Below are 22716 nucleotides of genomic sequence, written 5' to 3'. Positions count from 1 at the left end.
TATAGGGAGAAGTAACATGACTTGGTGACAAGACTAAATATGGAGTGCAAAGAAGGGGAAGAAATTACATTGAGCCAAACCTTCACGCCTGAACAGCGGGGATAGTGACACTGGCAACCGATATGGAAAATATACAAGAAGAGGAAGGCTTCAGGGAAAAGATTAGAAGTTCTATTTTGGGCATATGGCTGAATCTAGATGTAGGCATGCTTAGAGTAGACTTGCTAAAATCAATAGGACCTAAGTCAGTCATGTCTAAATTAAGTCTCATTGATTTAAGTGGGTCTGCTCTAAACATGACTAAGCCTGGATCCACTGAGTTTAGTCCAGAGCTCAGATAAAAACAGGAAGGTCACAAGATACTGGTTTTCATAAAAATCAGCAACAAAAGGAAAAGACAAGTAAACTTAACTTTGGAGATTTGGATTTCCTTGCTGGCCTGCCCACTGTGTGATATGTATAATCTACTGATCCAAGAATCCATCCCCAGAGAACATATACTTTCAGTTTGGACCTTCAGAATAATTTTATCTTCAGGATAACAGGATTTCCACTAAGGTTACTTAACTGATGAATTGTGCTTTCTATTTTCAAAAGTAGTATGAAACGTCTACTACAGAGATTGTCTACCCAATAGCTATTTGCAGCAAAAGGCAGTTTTGTAGTAAAGGACATTAAGGATAAGAAATTCGGACTAGTGTATACACTTCACTATATTTCACTGGTAGGGCTGCAACTGAGTATGACATTGCTTGTGCATCTGCTAGCAGCTATTTCTTCCTCTGTAGAGCAGCCCATCTCATGGTCCGAGAACTCTGGTTGAGTATAGGTTGAATGTGGGATGTTGTTGAACTGTGGGTTGTTGTGGTGTGTGAACCCAGCCACACTAACAAACTATGGTGTGCTAACCATGAACAACCGATGAAGAGAATCTATGGTTTGTTGTTGGGTTGTGAACTGTGGATGGTATGTGGTTACCAATGGCTGGGTTCACACAACACAACAACCCACGGCTCAACAACCCACAGTCAACTCACTCTCAACCCCGAGTGTGCGTTGTCGTCTTGTGTAAACCTAGTCAATAGGGGCTTTGAAAAAATAACACAATTTGACAAAAGGGTAGTAAATTCATTCCAGTACTTAAAATAAATTATTATGATTAGCTCTGCTACTAACGTGACTATGGTAAAGAAAATGAACTGAAGTCAATATCCATGAGGTTTTACATATGAGTGATAGAAAGTTCTGAAAATTATCCTCCAGCACTTTCTCCTACAGTACTTTATTCTAGCCAGTCTCAGTCCCTGCAATATGAATGTGTTCCAAGTCCCATCTTGCCCTTCACAACACAACAAAAGAATGAAAGACTGTAGTGTGTAGAGGTGTGCAGGTAGCCATGTTCTTACATGACAACCTCCCTATAGCTATTGCCATCCAGCAAGCAAGGGCAAGTGGAAAACAAAGAGAGTTTTGTCCTGCCCCTTACTCACAGTAAAACAGCACTAACAGCATTTCCACAATGGTAACTAGGTAGAGGGCTTCCCCCTGCCCTGATACCTCCATCTGCCATGGTCTGCAAACTGCTGTTGCAGTACCAAAACCACAAATCCCTCCGTTGTAGTCTGGGAACGACTGCCCCCACCCCCTGCCATTGCTAGTAATAAGGACCAATGGCAGAGAAAATTCTGGTCGCACATTTCCAATTCTCACTCATGTTCCTACTCCTTCCACTAACAGGAAGCACACTTTACACACACACACCCTTGCATCAGTGCCACTGCATTGTACTTTACAAAGCTTTCTGACAATTATGCACCAACTTCGTAGATAAGCAAGCAGCTCACCCTCCTCATACTCTTGGCCTTACAGAGCCCCTGGACCTGCAGCAACTCTTTCATTTCACTCCACAACTCCACTTCATTCCACAAACACATTGCCACCATAATACCGCCCCAGCAAGTATCAACTAAGATAACAGAAACTTGTTACAGAGGCCTGGCTAACAATGAGTTTACTGGCAGGCCAATATCAATGGAGGTTGAGTGGGCCATGCCTAGCAAGTCCAACTACCACTGTCCTCCCCCCATGACAGGAAACAGCTGGTAAGGAGGAACAAGGAGGAATAGATGTGGGAAGGGAGAGAAGGGAGAGACTCTCTTCTCACTAGCACTATTGTTCTGTCAACCCCACCACCATCTTCCACAGCTATTTCCTGATCAGAAAGTTGAGAGGTTTTTTTAAAAAAAGAGGAATTCTCCTCTTTCTCATTCTGTTGCTCCCTTCAAGCAGTTTCAAGATGTGCAAAAAAAAAGGAAAAGAAAAATCCTGAGGATTCAAGTTGCTGACCATTACGGGATGTTTTCTTTTAAAGCAGATAGAAGAGCACAATTACCAACCTTTATTCCCCAACATCACAGCAAGGTGTAACGGAGTGTTTCCTATAAAGAAAAAATAAATTATTATTCAATAAGTGTACAGGATCTTAATCAGACAGAATATCAAATTTCACACTGATAATGCATAATTGAGGTTATGACGATATAAGTATAATAATCCTATTGTTTTCAATTTGATCTGAATAAACAGTGTTAAATCATATGACAAGTTACTTTACTACATTATCTGTATTGTTTCCATATTCAATTTACTCCTGGGAAATTGATTAATAGGACAAGAATAATTAAAAGTACTAAAAACAAGAGACATTCTGTCACCCTAAATTAATTAAGGTCTATAAAGTCTCCATTGTTATCAATAATGACAGATCTAGGTCACTACCCATAAGGAATTTATTCTAATAAAAAATTAAACAGCATATTTTATTTATTCATTGCACAGGTCCAGTTTTATAAATGAACTCTTAGTAAAGTACTGTTATGTAAACCAGGTATCATTCACTATACTGCAAATTGCCCTGGGACAATTATGATGGCTGGCATATAAATTCAAAATACTTAATTACTGGAAAAAGTTAGAGTAATAGCTTAAAATTATATACAAACAATAGTTATGGGTTTTCTGTAGCTTTGATCTGAAAGCACAGAACGTTATACTGAACATAGAAGTCAGATTTTAGAGAACATCAACTCTTGTTTTCAAAGCAAAAGACAGTGACTGGAAAAACTCAAAAATAGGGCTGGAAAGTTAAGCAAGTTTTTTAGCTGTTTGTGGCACTTTAGTGCCCTTCTGAATGACAACAACCAGAAGAAGAAAAAAATACAAAATGAACAAATTCTATACAAATGCATGCAGTTTTTACCAATTGGGAAAACCATGTAATTTTTGATACAGTTAACAGAACCTCAGAATTCTGACTTTTGTAAGCAAAGAGTATACAACAGTAAATACTCATTTTATTCATATATATTATGGATGGGCAACTTGTGTCCCTCCAGATGTTCTGGACTACTACTCCCATCATCTCTCACCATTGGCTATGCTGGTTGGGGCTGATGGGAGTTGTAGGCCAAAACATCTGGAGGAATACAAGTTGCGCACCTCTGATATATATTAACTGTTACTACCTTTACTAGCCAGAACTATCCAATACCACAGAAAAAAGATAAGTCAGTTGCTAATTTGACAAATGGATTCTCCCCATTAAGAAACCTTCACTGATTAATTGCATGAGTTCCACCTGATGAATTCAAATCTGCATGAGTTTACATATGAATAAAACAATAGTTCTGAAGAAAATAGTGTTCTTAGAGGACACACATGCTTCACAGTAGATACTATTCTAGAAAAGGTATTTCTTACTATTCAGTAGAAAAGTGTGAAATTCTCTCCTAAAATGGCAAGTTTTTGTAGATACTTGGATTAAAAATAATGAGCAGTGTCCAATACTGCCACTGTGTCTGCACTAGTTCTGTTCCTCCCACAGGACCAACCACTACCACAACAGGAAACTGGTGCTTCCTAAAGGAACCCTAGAAATTAGCAGGAACATTAATTTCTGAAATGGGACAAGTCAGTGACGCTCCCTTCTGCGACCTCTATTATACTTCCCCTTTCCAGAAACAAGCGTTCCCAGTTGTTTCTGGTTGCTTCAGGGCCCGCTAGCTTTCCATTGCACTAGTAGTTGGTCCCACTAGTGCATGGGCAGCGTTGGGATACTGCCCAGTGTTTTTTAAAAAACGTACTGCTCACTTAATTTTAGTTGATCAAGAAGTTTTTAATCAGTCTGATTATACAAGTTTTGGAGTTGCCATACCTAATGAAAAAGAGGTTGCTCTATTTGCAGTGGGAGCTGCTAAGATTTGTCAATTTTTTTTTTATAAGAATGCATAAAGACATATGTTCTAATACATTCGTATGTCTGCCCAGCTGTCACTAATTCTGAATATGTAGGACTTGAACTGCAGGATTCAATGCAGAAGCCAAAAAGCAAGCACTCCAGTTTACCCAACCTATTTTGAACTGCTTTATAGCTACATTTTTGTTAAGATGTAAATAACTAAAATATCACCAACTGTTACAACCTGAAGGCAGACATTAACTTTAGGGAGATTTTTTTTCTTAAATTAAGCCAAAATGGTGGAATACAAGCCATTACATTTCCCATACTGAATTTTAATATTCAGTGTATGGACTAATCCATGGGAAATGAAGATACATTAATTAGCAACTATGTTTTTCTAACTATGTTCTGGAATGTAGGTGTGTGCTTGAGCACTGCAATTTTCAACCTTCTAGAATAAGCTTTTGTTGTAAGAAGTATACTCTACCTCCATGGCCTGAAATTTAATCATGCCTTACTCAATTACAGTCTCCTTATATGTCAAAGATATTTAAATTATACCTGTAATTTAGCACACGAAGATGGCCTGCTGATTCCTGATTTTCTCAATAGGTGTGGCACATGTGACATTGACCATGAAATATGCAAGACACTGAGCAGCTGACTTACATTACCACTGAGATGTTTAAAGAAATTCAGATGATTTCTTTGGTGCAATGTCCAAAAAGGAAATCCAAAATAGTATGGCATTCCCTCTAACATGTCTTCACTTTAGATTGTAAGCCTGTAGGCAGGACCTGTATTAGGCACATATTTAAAATAATGACTGCTTTAAAAAAAACTGTGATGATTCTACCCTATTTTAAATTGTACTGAAAAAAAATGTGAAAAGGGCCATAAGCAGATTTGGTTTACCTTTAATATTAACCAAGGAAGTGTTTTTGTAGTTTGCTGGCTGGAGATTGTAGTCCAACACATCTGGAAGGCACCAGGTTGGTGAAGGCTGCCCTAGAATATCAGGCATCATTGAAAAAGTGTCTTTCTGGGATTTTAAATACTGTTCTCTCTCAGGTGGTCACAAGTAGCACGGTCATGCACCAATGACAACCCTAACGCTTACTTGGTTTTGGAGCTGCTGATATCTGAATAAATAGGAGATAGCTCAGATGCTCACTTATCCCATCCACAAATAACAATGTCAATAAGTCAGTCACAGTGGCGGGTTATCATAGAAAACAGGCCTGGTATACCAAATCATAAAAGAAAGCTACCCAAGAGAATGTGTAATTTGGATGCTAAACTTCCCTGTTCTTCCCCCTTAATCTCATCTTGTGCTTGAAATTTGTTGAGCGAACTTCAAATTACATTAGAATTTTTTTTAAATAAGATTTTACTATTTTTGCAGTAAGTCATATCTGCACTGGGCAGATGCTCCTTACAGAAAATATAATGCAAACAGCAGCTTCAAAGAATTATGACAGAAACATTGGAATTGGAATTCATTTCAAAAGTTCAATTGCATTTCTCAAGGGCTAACTAGGAACCATGGACAGCAGCCATACTATAGCAAACTTTGCAATTTAACATTTGTCTGGTTGTCTGTGGGAAGCAGTAGTTGCCTCCAGGTTAATATGTCCCCATTACTGCCATGATGGCTTTTGACAGCTTGTACGTGAGCTACAAAGTTTAATCAGTTAGATCACTTAAAAGTTCTTTCAAAAAAAGATGGCCCTGGTTAAATTGAGCAATATTAAGAGTGTGTGTGTGTGTGTGTGTGTGTGTGTATATATTTGTAAGCATTCACAAAAGTTGTAGATGGTAGGTGCCATCTTTGAAAACACACACACACGAGAGAGAAAAACTCTTCTAAAGTGGTGCCTGCTGAAGTACATAATCAGATCCAAGAATTTCTGTTAAACTATTGTTTTACCTATATAAAAACTGTGTATATTTCATTAATTAACACAAACGAACAATAGACTAAATTTACTTGAATAAGGTTTGAGACTTTACTGGAATACTGTTGCGCAGAAGCCTCTGTAGTGCTGACCTATTTAATGCAGGGCAGTGCTATGAATGTTGCACATGCAGCACTCTCCCTCCCGGTGGCTGTCAGTGCAGCAGAAAACACTACTAATCCTCAGCTGTTGAGACCCCATTGAGCTAGCGGTCTAAGAAAAACTGTTATTTTCCCAGGCCAATTAGTTTCTCTTAGAATCATAGAATCATAGAATAGTAGGGTTGGAAGGGGCCTACAAGGCCATCGAGTCCAAGCCCCTGCTCAGTGCAGGAATCCAAGTCAGAGCATCCCTGACAGATGGCTGTCCAGCCTCATCTTGAACGCCTCCAGTGTGGGAGAGCACACCACCTCCCTAGGTAACTGGTTCCATTGTCGTATTGCTCTAACCGACAGGAAGTTTTTCCTGATGTTCAGCCAGAATCTGGCTTCCTGTAACTTGAGCCCATTATTCTGTGTCCTGCACTCTGGGATGATCAAGGAGAGATCCAGGCCTTCCTCTCTGTGATAACCTTTCAAATACTTGAAGAGCACTATAATATCTCCCCTCAGTCTTCTCTTCTCAAGGCTAAACATGCCCAGTTCTTTCAGTCTCTCTTCACAGGGCTTTGTTTCCAGTCCCCTGATCATCTTTGTTGCCCTCCTCTGAACCCTCTCCAGTTTGTCTGCATCCTTCTTAAAGTGTGGTGCCCAGAACTGGACACAGTACTCCAGATGAGGCCTAACCAGTGCCGAGTAGAGGGGAACTAGTACTTCCTGGGATTTGGAAGCTATGCTTCTATTAATACAGCCCAAAATAGCATTGGCCTTTTTTGCAGCCACATCACATTGTTGGCTCATATTCAGCTTGTGATCTACAACAATTCCAAGATCTTTCTCGCCTGTAGTGTTGTTGAGCCACGTATCCCCCATCTTGTAACTGTGCATTTGGTTTCTTTTCCCTAGGTGCAGAACTTGGCATTTATCCCTATTAAATGTCATTCTGTTGTTTTCAGCCCAGCGCTCCAGTCTATCCAGATCACTTTGAATTTTGTTTCTGTCTTCCAAAGTATTAGCTATCCTATCTGCAAATTTGCAGATGACAATTTTGTGTCATCTGCAAATTTGATCAGCATTCCCTGCACCTCCTCCTCCAAGTCATTAATAAAAATGTTGAAGAGCACTGGGCCCAGGACTGAGCCCTGCGGTACCCCACTCATTACCTCTCCCCAGTTTGAGAAGGTCCCATTGATAAGCACTCTTTGAGTCCAATTCTGTAGCCAACTGTGGATCCACCAGATCGTTGTTTATGGTAACTGGTTCTTTCTGGTAACTGAACTCCCTGGGCAACAACCAAATCATTTTGTCTGTACCAAACAATCTTTTCAGACTTTTATTTTGTCCTGATGGGTTGTTTGCCCTTAATTGTAGCCTTACATCGAAGCTTTTCTCAGTGCTCGTTATAACTTCTGCTTCTTTTTTTTACTGGCATAAAAGCACCAAGACCTGGTCTACCACTATTTTAAGGCATAAACTCTTGGAAGAATCTCTGGCCACTGAAATGCATACTGTGTGGCATTCACGTAATACCATCTAAGTTTCTGACTGAACAGAAAATCAACTTTTCTCTCTCTCGTAATCCCTATGGGAAATTAGTTATGACCAGTCAAAAGTCATATGGATTTAGCCACTTGAATTGCCAGGGTGCGTTTTATATATAAGACTTATTCCTAATATTTGTGCCTTGTCGTTAGTCAGCTGACTGGGTGACTATCCATTCTCAGTCTACTGCTTGAGTGATTACAGTGGTGCAGTTGGATGTTACCAGTCAGAGACAAGAGTTCAACATGTTCTGAAGAAACTCCAATATTCCCCTAAAAAAAATGGATCCAAAGCTGTGGCAATCAAATAAAACCTTTGCCAGTTTACCATCACAGTGTACATAAATGAAATGCATTTTATACTTTTATTCTTCTAATTGAATTTCTATGCTTTTATGATTCATGCTTTCCTTGTTTAAGTATAACTGAATCCTGCTTTGGGATGGCTCTAAAAAAGTGGTGGTACCCCACATTTTGCTTCTACTGGTGATGGTGGTGAGGGTTTACAACTAGTGAATTTACAATAGGGAAAAACAGAAAATTGCCCAGCTGCAAAGGCATACTTCAAGTTCATCAGTCCCAGATTGCCCTTGTTTGGCAGTTAACAAGCAGCACATCCACCTGCCTGGAGTTAAAGATTTGGTGGAATGGTGACAGGATATTTACTTTGGAAATGGGTCCTACTGTTCAGTCAAGCTTATTAACTGCTACTTTTTCTGAGCAGATTACTCAGTCATGCCTCAACTGCACCTCAATAAAAGTGAAGCAGATAAGTGAAGTATTAGGCCATCCAGCTCTGCGATAACTGTGAAGTGCTACTGTAGAAGCTCTTTTTTCTCCTTTTTCTGTTACAGCTGCCAATATGTGAAGTGGTGGAATGAAAATGCTACCTTTTGAATATATTTAGTGCTATGTGTCTGGTTTTGGTATTATCTTTGCATGCAATTTGTTTTACAGCAGGGATACTTTGGGGAAGGGATGGAAGATGGTGTGGTGGGCAGTCCACACTCCCCCAAACTGCGGTGAATGCCTCTTGCCACATTCCCTATGTGTCTCCATGTTCACAGGTGGAGGGAGGCAGCTAGTACACTAAACTATCCTTATTGAACAGGTGTGATTGTGAATGTACTGCAGAACTGTTCTTGCCTGAGATTTTAAAGGTGCAGTGATGGAAGAGAACCTATAATGGGAATAGAAAACAAACAGCACTCATACATTCCTGCCAGATTATGCCCTATTGAATTAAGTAGGGCCTAGAACCGCAGAGAATCCAGAAATTATACTCATGTACCAATATCATGGGTGAGATCTCAAAAGTTTCAAGACAAGGAAAGCCAATTTCTGGGATGAAATTTTGCTTGGTTCTAAGGCACATCTTTACATTATGACAGCTTTACAATACCAATAGGTTATTTAGTCATATATTGGACTAAACGGATATAGAAAAGGTTAGCTGTGCAATTCTGTTTTATAACTATTACTGTACCATGACTACATTTGCCAATTTCTGAAATAGGTTCAACTAGGTTGCTGGCTTGCTGGTGATCTTAGACCAACCTGTGCCAACTTGCATTCATCATTATTTACTGTAAAGGGCTAACAGAACTTTTTCTATTAAGAAAAAGTGTAATTATCCACTGGAATGTTGTGATACAACCATTCATCAAATATGAAGGTATTGCATAAAGTTCTACCAGATAAAAATCTCAAGGTGGGAGTAGCCAGGAAGAATCTCAGAGACTCATACCGATGTTTCGTTAAAAGCTACGGAAAGGAAAGGCTGAAATGACGCACACCCCTTGAGATAAGTACCATATTAAAATTTGGAACCTGAGCATGCTCCGGGAGAGAGCAGAGGACAGGAAGGCCTGGCGTGCTATGGTCCATGGGGTCACGAAGAGTCGGACATGACTTAATGACTGAACAACAACAACAGCTCAAGTTCATGGCTGCAGGTGAAAGAGGCAGGTGACATCATAATTATTCTCCTGGAAAATATGATCACCACATAACAGTGAAGCGTGTCCAGAGAGGCAATTTTCTTTCCAGAAAAGGAACATTCCTAACAAACACAATGGGTGGGATCACATGATCACAGAGGGAAAATAAGCCACGGTGGTTTATTTTCCTGCCCCACGCGTGCCAGTTGCGAGCTGCCTAATAAGCATAATTACCCTCGCTGGGCACAGTCTGTTGTGATGTCTGAACCCAGCAAGGATGACTGATTGGGGTGGTTTACAAACTGCCCTGAAACCCTAGAACAAGCTTATTTTCCCTCTGTGATTGTGTGAAACCAGTCATTATATGAAAGACAGTTCTACCCATGGGCACATGCAGCCCAATCTAACACACTGAATTATCACCGAAGAGTGCATCCCAGGTAAAGACTGGGATGGAGTGGGCAGCATGCTTTCGAACAACCATGAAGACCTAGGCTTTTTGTATATTTGACTGCAACAAGTACACATTAGGGCGCATCCATTCTAACCTAAAATATACAATGATATACCATTTTGCTATGAGACTCACAGCAGAATTATTGTCATGTCCTTTATGGCTTATACAAGATTCAAAAACATCATAAAAGGGAAGAAATAACTATGTCTGTACTTTGACTGGACATCACCTCTGGAAGAAAGGGGAGATGCCGAGCTCATAAGTTGTCTTGCTGGCTTAAAACCTTAACTCCAGGATAATACAGTTCTGCCTTCAATGGCGACTACATTGTATTAATGTAAATAGCCAAGGACTACGTGAATAGGCAACCTTTATTTAATTCTCACAGCAAGGAAAAGCTGATGTTTCTCAGAAGTACGCTCCCACCCACCCTGGAACTAAATTCTGTCAGTAGCATGTGCTTGTGTGTGCACTGATCCTCCTTAACCTAACCTTTCTTAGTTTGACACAACCCAAAACAGGGTCAGCAGAGGTTCTGCTATCACACAGCCTTTCTGAACTAAAGCTACTTTACTAGGTCACCGTGATAGATTTACACAGGACCAGAGATCCAGAGGTGAATAGGAGCCGACACATATCCCATAGGAGATAAAGCAATCCCAGTCCTATCTCTGGCTCTGTGGATCACCGACAGGGGACATTTATGTCACAGAGATAAAGTGGGGACGCCCCTGTGATTTTCTGGGTCACATTCAAGACTATCCCCTCGCAAGTAGCGCTTGAACTCTTGGGATGGGGACACAGCAAGATTATAAAGGTGGAGACCCACACTCTCCTGGGGAGATCTCAAAACCATCCGAATCCAAGGGAGCGGAACGTGACAGCAGCAGCAGGACCGCCGGATTAGCAGTAAACTGGGACAAATACGGGACTGGCCACGAGCAAGTCTGCTTGCGACAGGGGACCCGGCATCAGAAGGCGCAACCCGCCGTAGGGTGGGGGGATTGGCAGAAGTTGGCCGAGCACCGTGTCCTACCGTGACTGTCCTTCTGGCCGATGCCCTGTGTGCGGATCAGCGCCGACAGGCGCCTAACGTCTCCCTTGAAGACACACTCGTGCACGGGGAACTGCGCCGCTGGACACTTGTCGGGCTCGGGGCCGGCGGCGGGCGAGGACCCCCCGGGCCCACCCTTGAGCGGCAGCCGGTGGTGGTTGGTGAAGATGCGGTGGCTCCCGGCGCGGCCGCCCTTGCCGCTCCCCGCCCGGCCCCCGGGGAAGGCGCCTCCTCCGCCAGGCGCGGCCGCCGCCTCTTCCTCGCCGGGCGCCAGCAGGTCCCCGTCCTCCTTGCTGGGCTTGTGGTCCCTGCGCAGCGAGCGCAGCTTCTCTCCGGTCATCGCCAGCGGCGGCCCCGGGCGCGGAGATGCGGCGCCGCAGTCGCTGCGGGGGGCTCGAGGCGCTCAGAGCCGCGGCGGCGAGTCCCGTCCCGGCTGCATTCCCCCCACCCCACCCGGGGACGCCCCGCAGGCTGAGGGACTCCGAGCCCAGCCGAGCTTCTTTCAAACTGCCTTCCACCTGCCGCTCCTCTCAGCGACTCGACCGCGCCGCCATCTTGTCGAGGGAATCTCGCGATTCCAGAGCGCTCGGCGGAGTGAGATCGCAGGACACATCGCGAGATGGTTACCGTGACGAGGAGGAGCCCGTGCGGCGGATTGAGCCACTCGCTGGAGCGGGGTTTCGTGGGAGTTCTGTTAGGCGCTCTGCGTGGAGGGCGGCGGCGGCAAAGAACGGGGATGCTTTGAAATGGGAAGAGCGGGACCGGGCCTAGTGAGTTCCTGAGGGCAGCTAGGTTGGCCCTTTGGGCCCAAGTCCAGGGCCCCGCAGCCGGGGGACAAATGACCACCCGGAGAGTGGCAGTTGAAGAGGGCGTCGGAGCAGCAGAAGCAAATTCTGTTTATTCCTGTAGTCATTATGGCGCTATGATTTAAATGAGTTTAAAATGAAAAACTGCACATGCGCAGAGTATTTAAAAAAAAAAATCCGGGTTGGCAAACAGTTTTGTTGTTCTAAAATATGAGGAATATAGAAGCAGCTTTAAAACATGGAATGGCAGTTGGGGAGGGGGAGGAGAAACGGTAGTTGTGTGTTTCACAAGTGAAGAAATGCACATGACCATCTAAAGCCCGCCCCCATAAGACCACAAAGGCCAGAGTTTGAAATTGCTTGGCTGCACGGGTGGCTGAGGCACAGGGAAAGGCTCTTCTTCTAAGGGAGCAATCGGCCGCCTCTGAACTCCAAGGTGACTGCCTATCCAAATGCAGGGCGGGCAGAGCTCGGAGGGGATCTTAGCCTTCACACTCTGGCCGCCCTGCATTTGCAGCTAGACAGCCGATTTCAGCTGTCTAGCCAAAGTGTGGGGGGGGGGGTGACGCATAGGAAGCATTGTACCAGCCCTTCCAAGGTCCCCTCCCCACCCCCAGGAACGCCCCCTTTCCTCCTGCTCCACACTGCGCTTACAAAGCCCGGGATGATCCATGCTGCCTACGAGGCAGGGGGCAGGGAGGCGGTTTTCTGGGAACTGACCTCGGAGCACAGGCTCAGAGGTCAGTTCCTGAAAACCGAATAATGCTATGGCTGTCCAGCCGCTGTCTAGCGGGCATAGGACTGCACCCTAAATCTTGGATGACAATCTTGAGAGAAGGAATTGTATGTAGAGAAAGAGAAAGTGGCTTGTTGTGGCACACTTTTCAGATTTCAGTTATTAAATAATGGGTCTTGATGTCCTCCCAAACTCTAGATTATTGGGTGTCGGACCTAGGAGCTACCAGGTGGAGATGTGAAGTCCACAGGTGGAGGAACAGTCTCCGCTTAGTGGTAGAGCACATACTTGGCCTGCAGAAGATCCCAGGTTCAATCCCCAGCATCTCCAGGTAGGGCTGGGAAAACTCCTGCCTAAAACCTTAGAGAGCTGCTGCCAGTCAGTGTCAACTTTACTGGGCTTGATGGACCAAGGGTCTGACTTAGTATATGACAGCGTCCTATGTTGCTTTTTAAAATTCTTTTCAGTCACCACCATTAACCTTACTTAAATGGTAGTGACTGGAAAAAAAACCCTTCCAAAATATATAGTTTATAGGGTTATGACACTAAGGGCGCAATCCTATGAGTTGCATCCTAGGTACTCATGAAGTCGGTACCCTGAACTTGGAGGCTTATGAGTATCCTGTGCAGAGAGGGAGGAGTCTTGCGCCTTCTGTACCGTATTTTAACTAAATGGGTGATATTGCCTGTCTCATGGACACTTCGGGGAGGGGGAGGTAAAGAGGCTGTGGTGGCAGTAGAAAAAGGTGTAAGCCAGCCGCCCCAACCTCTTCCCCACCCCCAGGAATGCCTCCTTTCCCCCTCTCTGCACTCGGTTTACCGAGCTTGGAGAGGCAGCCAGTGCGGTTCTCTCTGTGCTGGCTATAAGTGGAAGGGGGGAGCGCATTTTCCTAGCTCGGAGCCCTGTCTTTGACTGCGGAGCCAGGAATCCAAAAAAGCCTGTATCCCCCCAGACACTGTCTAGGGGACATAGGATTGCTCCCTCCTGTCTTTCATTTAAATGGTATTTAGCTATTATTTGTATGTTTTAAAATAAAAGATATAGCCAGAAAAGTGTTGTAACTACTTAAAAGGTCAATTAAAAATAAACAGGTGATAAAAATGGTGCCCACTGCAAAGGGCATAGTAAATATAGGCTGAGCTGTGATAGACTGAAGTGCCTGATAAGTCGCTGCCCACATCAAAACCATGCTCTTCAAAAATAGAAGAGTAGCATTAAGGACACTAGTGTGGATGGACATAGTGGGATGTACACACCGAAAATTGATTTCAATTCTGCTTGTAGTTTACAGTGGAAGATCAGTGGGTGGTATCCAACACTGCCGCTCTGCTTACACAGTTAATGTAGTACTAGTGTAAGGGACTTCTAATGCAATGCCAATGCCATTACTGGTGTGACACTATACCCCAGAAAACCTGCCACACTAGCATACACTATCAGCATTGCACTACAACTTGCTTACACTAGCACTCCATCAATTGCCTAAGCAGAACTAAGCAGAAGCTGCATTGGATACAGCTCAGCGATTTATTAGCACTACGAGCCATCGGTATAGAAGCACCCCAGGATTAGGATTCTGCCTCTCGTAAAGGGAATGCTAAAAGTCCAATTCTGTGCATATTTACTAAGAAGATTGCCCTACTGTTTTTACATAAAACTGCACAAAATCTGATCCTATTTAGAGTTAGGTGCCCCTATTGATTTCTGCATAAATCAGTCTGCACAGCAGACTAGAATTCATGAAAAAGTTAAGTGTCACTGCTGCATTTTCAGAAAATGCTTGATTTTTTAAAATCCCCCTTCAGTCTCTCCTCCAGCATTACAAGCCCTCTGCTGTACTTACCAGTTGGCACAACTGCAATCTTATGTAAACTTGGTGGAATACTCTACCAGTGAAATAGGGATGTACAGATTGTGTAAAATCCGCTCCATCTGTGTTTCACGGATTGTCGGGTGCCTTTTGTTCCATCTTCCGCCTACAGACAGATGCGAATATTTTTTTTCGTCATGCAGAAAAATACGTAAATAATTACGTAAGTATTTATGTAAGTGTTTACATAATTTACCTTAGTGCATAACATTTAGTGTATTGTCCCCCATTCCATTCAACGTTTCCTCAGCAGAAACGTATGCATTTTCCTACAAATGTACATTTCGGGAAAGTAAAAAAAATAATCCAAAAGTCCACGTACTCCACGCAGCCTGCAGGGGTTGCTCCGCAGCAGATTCTGCAGGTTGGATTCTTAGAAATCTGAGCTCATTTTAGTCCATCTCAAATTTCTCCAGTATCCCTATGGTGAAATGCAACCTGTTCTGAATCAGTGCTTGGGCAAGGTAATGGACTGGATGAGGGCCAATATAAACAGACTCAATCCAGACAAGACAGAGGTACTGTTAGTGGGTAGTTCATCTGCCCGGCTAGGTGATGTTCAACTTGTTCTGGAGGGGGCTGCACTCCCCTTAAAGGATCAGGTTCGTAGTTTGGGGGTGCTCCTGGAAACCAGAACTGTCACTTGAGATACAGGTGGACTTGGTGGCACAGAGCACCTTTTATCAGCTTAGGCTGATATACCAAATACACCCTTATCTGGACAGAACTAGCCTAGCTACAGTTATCCATGCTCTGATAACCTCTCGTCTGGATTACTGCAATGCATTACACATGGCTCTACCTTTGAAAACAGTCTAGAAACTTCAGCTGATCCAAAACAGGGCAATGAGATGCCCTGTTTTAATTGTGGTTTTAATGTTCTATTTATTTTAAATTGTTTTAATGTGTGTTGTTTGGTTTTAGTTTTTGTGAACCGCCCAGAGAGCTTCGGCTATTGGGCGGTATAGAAATAAATAAAATAAATAAATAAATAAATAAATAAAAATGAGATTAACGGGGGCTGGCCAGTGAGATCATATTATGCCAGTACTTTTCCAGCTGCACTGGCTGCCAGTGCATTTCCAGGCCCAATTCATAGTGCTGGTATTAACATTTAAAACCCTAAATGGCTTGGGACCAGGTTATCTGAAGGATCGTCTCTTCCCATATGTACCTTTCCAGACCCTAAGATCACATTCAGGGGTCCTTCTGTGGGAGCCCTTGCCAAAGGAAGCAAGGTGAGTGGCTACCAGGAAGAGGGCCTTTTCTGCTGTGGCACCCCGGTTGTGGAATGAGCTCCCTAGGGAGGTTTGCCTGGCACTTATGATATACTCTTTCCAGTGCCAGGTGAAGACCTTTTTATTTTCCTAGGAATTTTAGCATTTTAACATTCTAGTCTTTTAGCTGTGTTGTTTTAAATTTGTTGCTGTATTTTAAATCTCTGCATTGCTGCTCGGTTTTATTCTGGTTGTCATTTATACTGTAGTTTTAAGCTTTTATGTTGTTTTTATGCTATACTTGTGGTTTTAATTTTTGTGAACCATCTAGAGAGCTTTAGCTATTGGGTGGTATAGAATTAATTAATTAAACAAACAAACAAACAAGCATGCCTTGTTTAATTTTAAGGAAGGTTGGAGTGTGCACGTTTACTAAACTGTACTTTGTATTTTTCATTAAAACAAACAAACAAAACACTTTTTCTCCTTAAACATCCCACTAAAACCCTCTGCTATGTCAGAACCGCAAAATCACATTAAGAAAATGGCAGGATCGTTGCAAACTATTAAATGAATTAAATTAAAACTGAATAACAATTAGTGAATAGTAGGTTAATATTTTTATTGGGATCAAGTAAAATGTCACAAACTAATAAGCAAGTTTTAAAGTTATTCTTATCAAGAAATCTTCCAGCTGGATGTTAAACCCAGAAAATAAGGGGTGACTAGTGTTTTGTGTTGTTTTGCTTGACATTAGGGAGTGTGGAAACAGATTGGCTGGGGAACAGAAGGCACCTAATGTTCACCAGCAGCAAAAGTCAAGACAAGGTGATATGGATTCGGAAGTGGGAAGTGGTGGACAAGGGGACCTTTTAGGAATAGAAAACAATAGTTGGACTGCGATGACAAATTAACAACTTCTTTGATGCATTTTTCATGCCTATATCACCAAAACCTATGCTCATCCTATGAACAGTACATGCATTCATTTAACTTTTCTGTTTTTTAATTTTTTTATTTACATCACAATCCTATTCATGTCTACTCACAAGAACATAAGTAGAGCCATGCTGGATCAGACCAAGGGTCCATCTAGTCCAGTGTTCTGTTCACACAGTGGTCAGCTAGCTGTCGACCAGGAATCCACAAGCAGGACATGAGTGCAAGAGCACCCTCCTGCCCATGTTCCCACAACTGGTGTACATATGTTTACTGCCTCTGGTACTGGAGGTAGCACATGGCTATCAGGACTAGTAGCCATTGTTAGCCTTCTCCTCCAGGCATTTATGTAACCCTGTTTTAAAGTCATCAGAATTGGTGGCCATCACTGTATCCTGAGGTAGAGAAATTCCATAGTTTAACTATGCACTGTGTGAAGTACTTTTATCTGTTCTGAATCTCCCGCCACTCAGCTTCATGGGATGACCCAGGGTTCTAGTATTTTGAGAGAGGGAGAAAAATGTCTCCCTACCCACATTCTCCACACCATGCATAATTTTGTAGGCCTCTGATCATGTCTCCCCTTACACTCCTTTTTTCCAAGCTAAAGAAGTCCAGCGGTTGTAACCTTCCCTCATAGGGGAGATACTCCAGCCCCTTGATCATTTTAATTGCCCTTTTCTGTACTTTTTCCAGGTCTACAATATCTTTTTTTAGGTATGGCGAGAACTGTACACAGTATTATAAGTGTGGTTGCAGCATGGGTTTGTATAAAGGCAGTATTATATTGGCAGTTTTATTCTCAATTCCTTTTCTAATTACGCCTAACATGGAGTTTGCCTTTTTTACAGTACCCACACACTGGGTCAACGTTTTCATTGAGCTGTCTACCACAACCCCAACATCTTTGTCTTGGTTGGTCACCACTAGCTCAGATCCCATCAGGTTATACCTGAAGTTGGGATTTTTTTGTCCCAACATGCATCACTTTACATTTGCTTACACTGAACCGCATTTGCCATTTGGATGGCTATTCTCCCAGTTTGGAGAGATCCTTTTGGAGCTCCTTGCAATCCCTTTTTGTTTTAACCACTCTAAATAATTTGATGTAATCAGCAAACGTAGCCACTTCACTGCTACTCAGAAGTAAACTCCATTGAACTCAGTAGAATTTACTTCTAGATGAGCTTAATGAGCTTCCATCGTGCATTAAAAACGTGGTTGTTCAGGCAGGCATTTGGGGTGGGTTAGGGTATTTTAGAAAATGTTTTTATTGTAGAATTTTATTGTTTTAAACTGTTTTATTGTATGTTGTACATTGCCCAGAGTGGCTGGGTGACCAGCCAGATGGGCGATTAATAAATTTAATAATAAATAAATAAAAATAGATAAGTGTATGATGGAATATGTGTATGAATATGTGTCAATATGTTATGATATTTCAAATGTATACATTATTCCTAGATTCTGAAAGTGATAATCCAGTAAAACTTCATCAGGCTTTTATTCATCTCTAACACATTTCAGCAGTCCAGTGAGTTTGAATTAGTCTGCTTTGACTTGAGCCAGCTGATTCAATCCATGTTAACTTGGAATTAACCAATGTGACACTACCGCTAGTTGAAATTACATTGCGCTAGTGTAAATGACGTCTAGCGCAACACCAATAGCGCTTGCTGGCACAACAGGTTTTCTGGGGAAACCTGTCATGCCAGCAAGCACTATTAGCATTGTGCTAGAGGTCATTTACACTAGCATAACATAATTTATGTTACTTGTAGCATCGCATTGGATACTGCCAAAGGATCCCTCATTTCAATGTGATTTATCCCCAAGTAAATGCCACCGACTGAACAACAACAAAAAATGCGCATAGGATTACAGCCTATGCGTGCTTACTTTGGATTAAGTCTACTGAAATCAGTGGGACTGACTTCCAAATATATAATGCATTGGATTGGATGGTTCCATGTTCCAAGTCAAAATAGACTATTTCAAATAAAAATGGTTAGGTTTGTACTGAACTCTTGGATCCTTGAATCTGTTACTTGAAATATGTCAACTGGAACTATAATGCAATACTGCATATCCTAGTTATTGTATTGGGTCACTGGCAAGACAGAACCTGCAGTTTCCTGAGTCATACAAACACCAGGAGGCTCAATGCTGACACTGTAGCAGGTTTATGCATTCACTAGACATATGAGTCAGCTGAGATAGAGAAGTTCTCCTCAAAACAATCAGGAAAAAAATTAGCTCTTTCCTGTCATTTATGGATTTTAATAATTAATTTTCTGAGCCCGTGCACAACCTAAATTTTATGTATGTATTTACTGGATGAATGTGGAAGCAAAGATTTGATTTATTTTGATGTTCTCTTCCTGTTAACTAATTTATGGAATCAAAGAGGTCAGACCATTATGTCTGCTTTATATTTCTTCTCCCAGTAACTGAGTCCACCAGAGTCAGAACATAGACAAAGTGATAGTAGGGTGATTAAGGAATACTCTGGATATAACTGAAGATTTAAGGATCATTCAAATCTGTTAACTCAACACTCAAGATAACTCAGGCCTAAGGGTTGCCAACATATTTTTTTACCAGTCCCTGCTTCTGTGCCATAGACAGCAGCTTCATCCACAAACATTAGCAGGCTACCATGCTTTGCCCTGTGCCAAGGGAGGGCAACTTCTGGCCAGCAGAGGTTGCCCATCTGGCCCATAGAGGCTTGGGCTTCCTCTGTGGGCCCCTCCCCAAGCCCTACCCCGTGGTCTGGAGGCCACCTGGGCAGGGTGGCTTTCTAAAGGGCCAATTCTGGCGGCCCAACTCTGTTCTATGCTTTGAAAAGCATTGCTGATTTCTTACAGATCAAGCTGCTGTTAAAGGCATAGGAGTAGGCAAAGCTGTTTTTCTGGTTAGCCGGCAACCTTACAGATGCCACATTTTGCACCTAGAGAAGCAGATTTTATAAAGCAGAAGTGGGCAACTTGTAGCCCTTCAGATGTTGCCCACCCTTGTTATAAAGGAACATGTTACTACTAGGATAAGAATTAGCCCAGCAAACATCTTGAGCTAGTAGCTGCCCAGCTTAATTCAGCTCATCAGTGGTGAATCCCTGCACCTATTTTTCATTTTAGCACCAAGGCTAGAACACATGAAATAGTAATAAAGAAGAGTGCACCTGAACATGGGCTGAAATGCCTTCCTCTTAGCACTCAGTAACCACAAATGCCCTGGACACAGCAGAGTGGGCAGTCTGTGGACCTCCAAACATTTCAGCCTACAACTCCCATCAGCCATAGCCAATATAGCCAATGGTTGTAGGCCAAAACATCTGGAGAGCCACAAGTTGCTCACCCCTGCTATGCATGCTTGAATTGTATCTAAGGTTAGTCCTACTTAGAGTAGACACCTTGAAATGAATGGGATTTAAGTTAGACTAACATTGGATATAACCCTTACCTGAGAATAAGTCCCACTGAAGCTATATATCACCCAGAGAGTGTTGGTTATTGGGTGGTTTAAGAGTGTAAAAAATAAATACTTCTGGGTAGTCATGTAGAGGACTGCACTGTCAGGGTCAGCAGTTCATACTTTCAGGAGGTGAAGTTTCCTAGCAGAACTGATTCTCATTTTAGAAATGGAGCAGTAAGCTGGACAGCACCCAATATCTGCTAATACTCAATTGTTAAACACTGCAATAAAGAATATCTCTATCATGAACAAAAGCCATGTAACAATTCTGCAGCAAAATTCTTTTTGTAACAATTCTGCAGCAAACTGTCCTGTTAATTCAATAAAGCTACATCCACTGTACAGATCAACAAGGTCTGCAGATTTTAATTGAGCCCTGATGTATGATAAAATGTCCAGACAGGAACAAGCAGATAATATTTGTCTCATGACATATGTAAACAAAAACAAATATGTTTAAAACAGTGTAATTAGGTTGTTTCAGACAGATCGATCTACTGTTTTATATTTATGTGAATGAATAATAGACCCTGGGGTGGAGCCAAGCATAGTCATACTTAGAGAAGACCCCTTGAAAGCAATGGGACATAAAAAAAAAAAAAGATGGCGACCTTGGTCCATAAGGGAAAAAAAGACAGCTCCGCTGGTCCATGATTAGCTTATATCTCTCTGAAATCAGTGACTTCAGTTGGTCAATGGATCTGATCTAAGTATGACTAAGTGTGGGTTCAACCATCTGCTTCTGTCTGCATTTTATAACTGGGTGTAAGTGAGGTGAAAACTTATTTAGAAAGGGAGAATTATACAGATAAACAGCCCAATCCAAACTATGTTTACTTGAAAGTGAGTTACACAAAGTGAACATGGGTGGAACGCTGCCATATTTGCTTAGGACAACAGCCAAAACAATTTTGTTATCTTTTTGTGTGTTTTAAAATCCATAAAAGGACCCAATATCCTGATTTTTCAATTTCCCTCCTTTGTATGCAAGCTGCTTTTTAAATGTTGATTTTATCTTTTTATTCGTGCAGTGCTTCCTTGATTTACATGCTGACAGTAGAATCCTGTGCATGTTAAAGAAAGTCACACCATGTTTAGTGGGACTTACTCCCACGAAACTGGATATGGAATTGCTGCCTGAAGATGTCACTTGCTTAAAGAAATCTTACAATGCAATGTGTACTCCGAAGTAAGCCCCCCTGATTTCAATTGTACATACTTCCAGGTAACTGAGCACTTGCAGGTTACCTGAGCACAACTAAGTGCACAACTGAGCTATGGACTGCAGCCTTAGTATGCAGTCATATGAGTTTAAACAATTGATCGCTTGATTAAATGCATAAAAGTGTATATAAATAAAATAATAGTTCTACAGAAAAGGTTTCTTCCTTTGATTTTAGATTACACACGTTACACCAGCCACCACACCAGAACAGATAGTCCTTTCTGCCATCCATGGATTTGTAAGTTCTTATATTAAAAATAAAAATAATGTTATCAAAAATCTGCTCTCAAATTAATAGGGGGCATATTTTTAATCAAAAGAATTTAAATCAATATGTCAAATAATTTAAATCAATCTAACTGAATAAACACTGGAGTCTTATTCTATATCCAGACTGAATGAACATTTAAAGTTTCCACATTTGCAGACATTGGTTAAAAGGAAGTGAAATCAGTCCTCACCCTTGAGATTTTTCTGTGCCACTGAATGGAGAGTTAAATCAGATACATCTGCAGACAAAACTCCCCCTTCTTGCTATAGTTGGCTGGACAGGAAACAAGGCCTGTGTTGTTTGAAGTTTATTGGTCCTGGGTTTGTTGCAGATAGGACAGTGTGTTCTGTGATTCATATGGTAAAGGGAAGGGGAAGATTGGTACTGAAGAGACGTAGGACTGGCTCTATACCAGGAAAGGAGACAGTCACATAAGATCTGTACCTTCTACTTTCCAGTCCTTTCTAGACCTAGATTATGTCAATCACCAACTTAACCTATGTTTCCTCCATTTTAATGCCAAATAAGTCCTTTAAAAGACATCTGTCATTCATAATGTAATCTTGGTTGAAGCAGCTGACCTAGTGTCCATTACAGAGTCCCTGCTGCAAGAGTCAGGCAGGAGGGGGAGCTCATTCTGAGAAGGAGCTTTTAAGAGGGTTTTAAAAACTCATGTTCTTCCTGGCTTTTAACTTGAAATTTTTAATGGTATTTACTAATGATGTCTATTTTAAGATGGTAATTTGTGTTAAGCTGGTTTATTAAAAATTGTTGTTTATATTTAATGTGATTTGATCAATATGCTTGTAGAACTGTATTGTTTTCATGCTGTAAAGGTGCAATCCTATGCAAGTTTGGACAGAAAAAAGTCCTACAACTTCCAGCAT

The 22716-nt window shown here is 41.9% G+C and overlaps 1 protein-coding gene across 1 annotated transcript in view; it reads right to left on the bottom strand.

The window, feature by feature from the left end:
- The window catches only part of ANKRD13C (ankyrin repeat domain 13C), a 48972-nt gene extending 37105 nt beyond the window's left edge, over window positions 1-11867 (bottom strand). The window contains exons 1-2 of the mRNA XM_084852235.1: window positions 11271-11867; window positions 2397-2438 (exon numbers count right to left, since the gene is read on the bottom strand). Of these exons, the coding sequence (XP_084708361.1) occupies window positions 2397-2438; window positions 11271-11628 (400 nt within the window). The 5' untranslated portion in view covers window positions 11629-11867. The remainder of the gene's footprint in view (window positions 1-2396; window positions 2439-11270) is intronic.
- Between the last annotated feature and the right edge of the window lie 10849 nt (window positions 11868-22716).

This window comes from Heloderma suspectum, chromosome 4, assembly GCF_057233095.1.
Source record: "Heloderma suspectum isolate Gila_16-S chromosome 4, 16-S_ref, whole genome shotgun sequence".
Lineage (NCBI taxonomy): Eukaryota > Metazoa > Chordata > Lepidosauria > Squamata > Helodermatidae > Heloderma > Heloderma suspectum.
The sequence above is the reverse complement of the archived record's forward strand: the minus strand, read 5'-3'. Positions and strand labels throughout refer to the sequence as shown.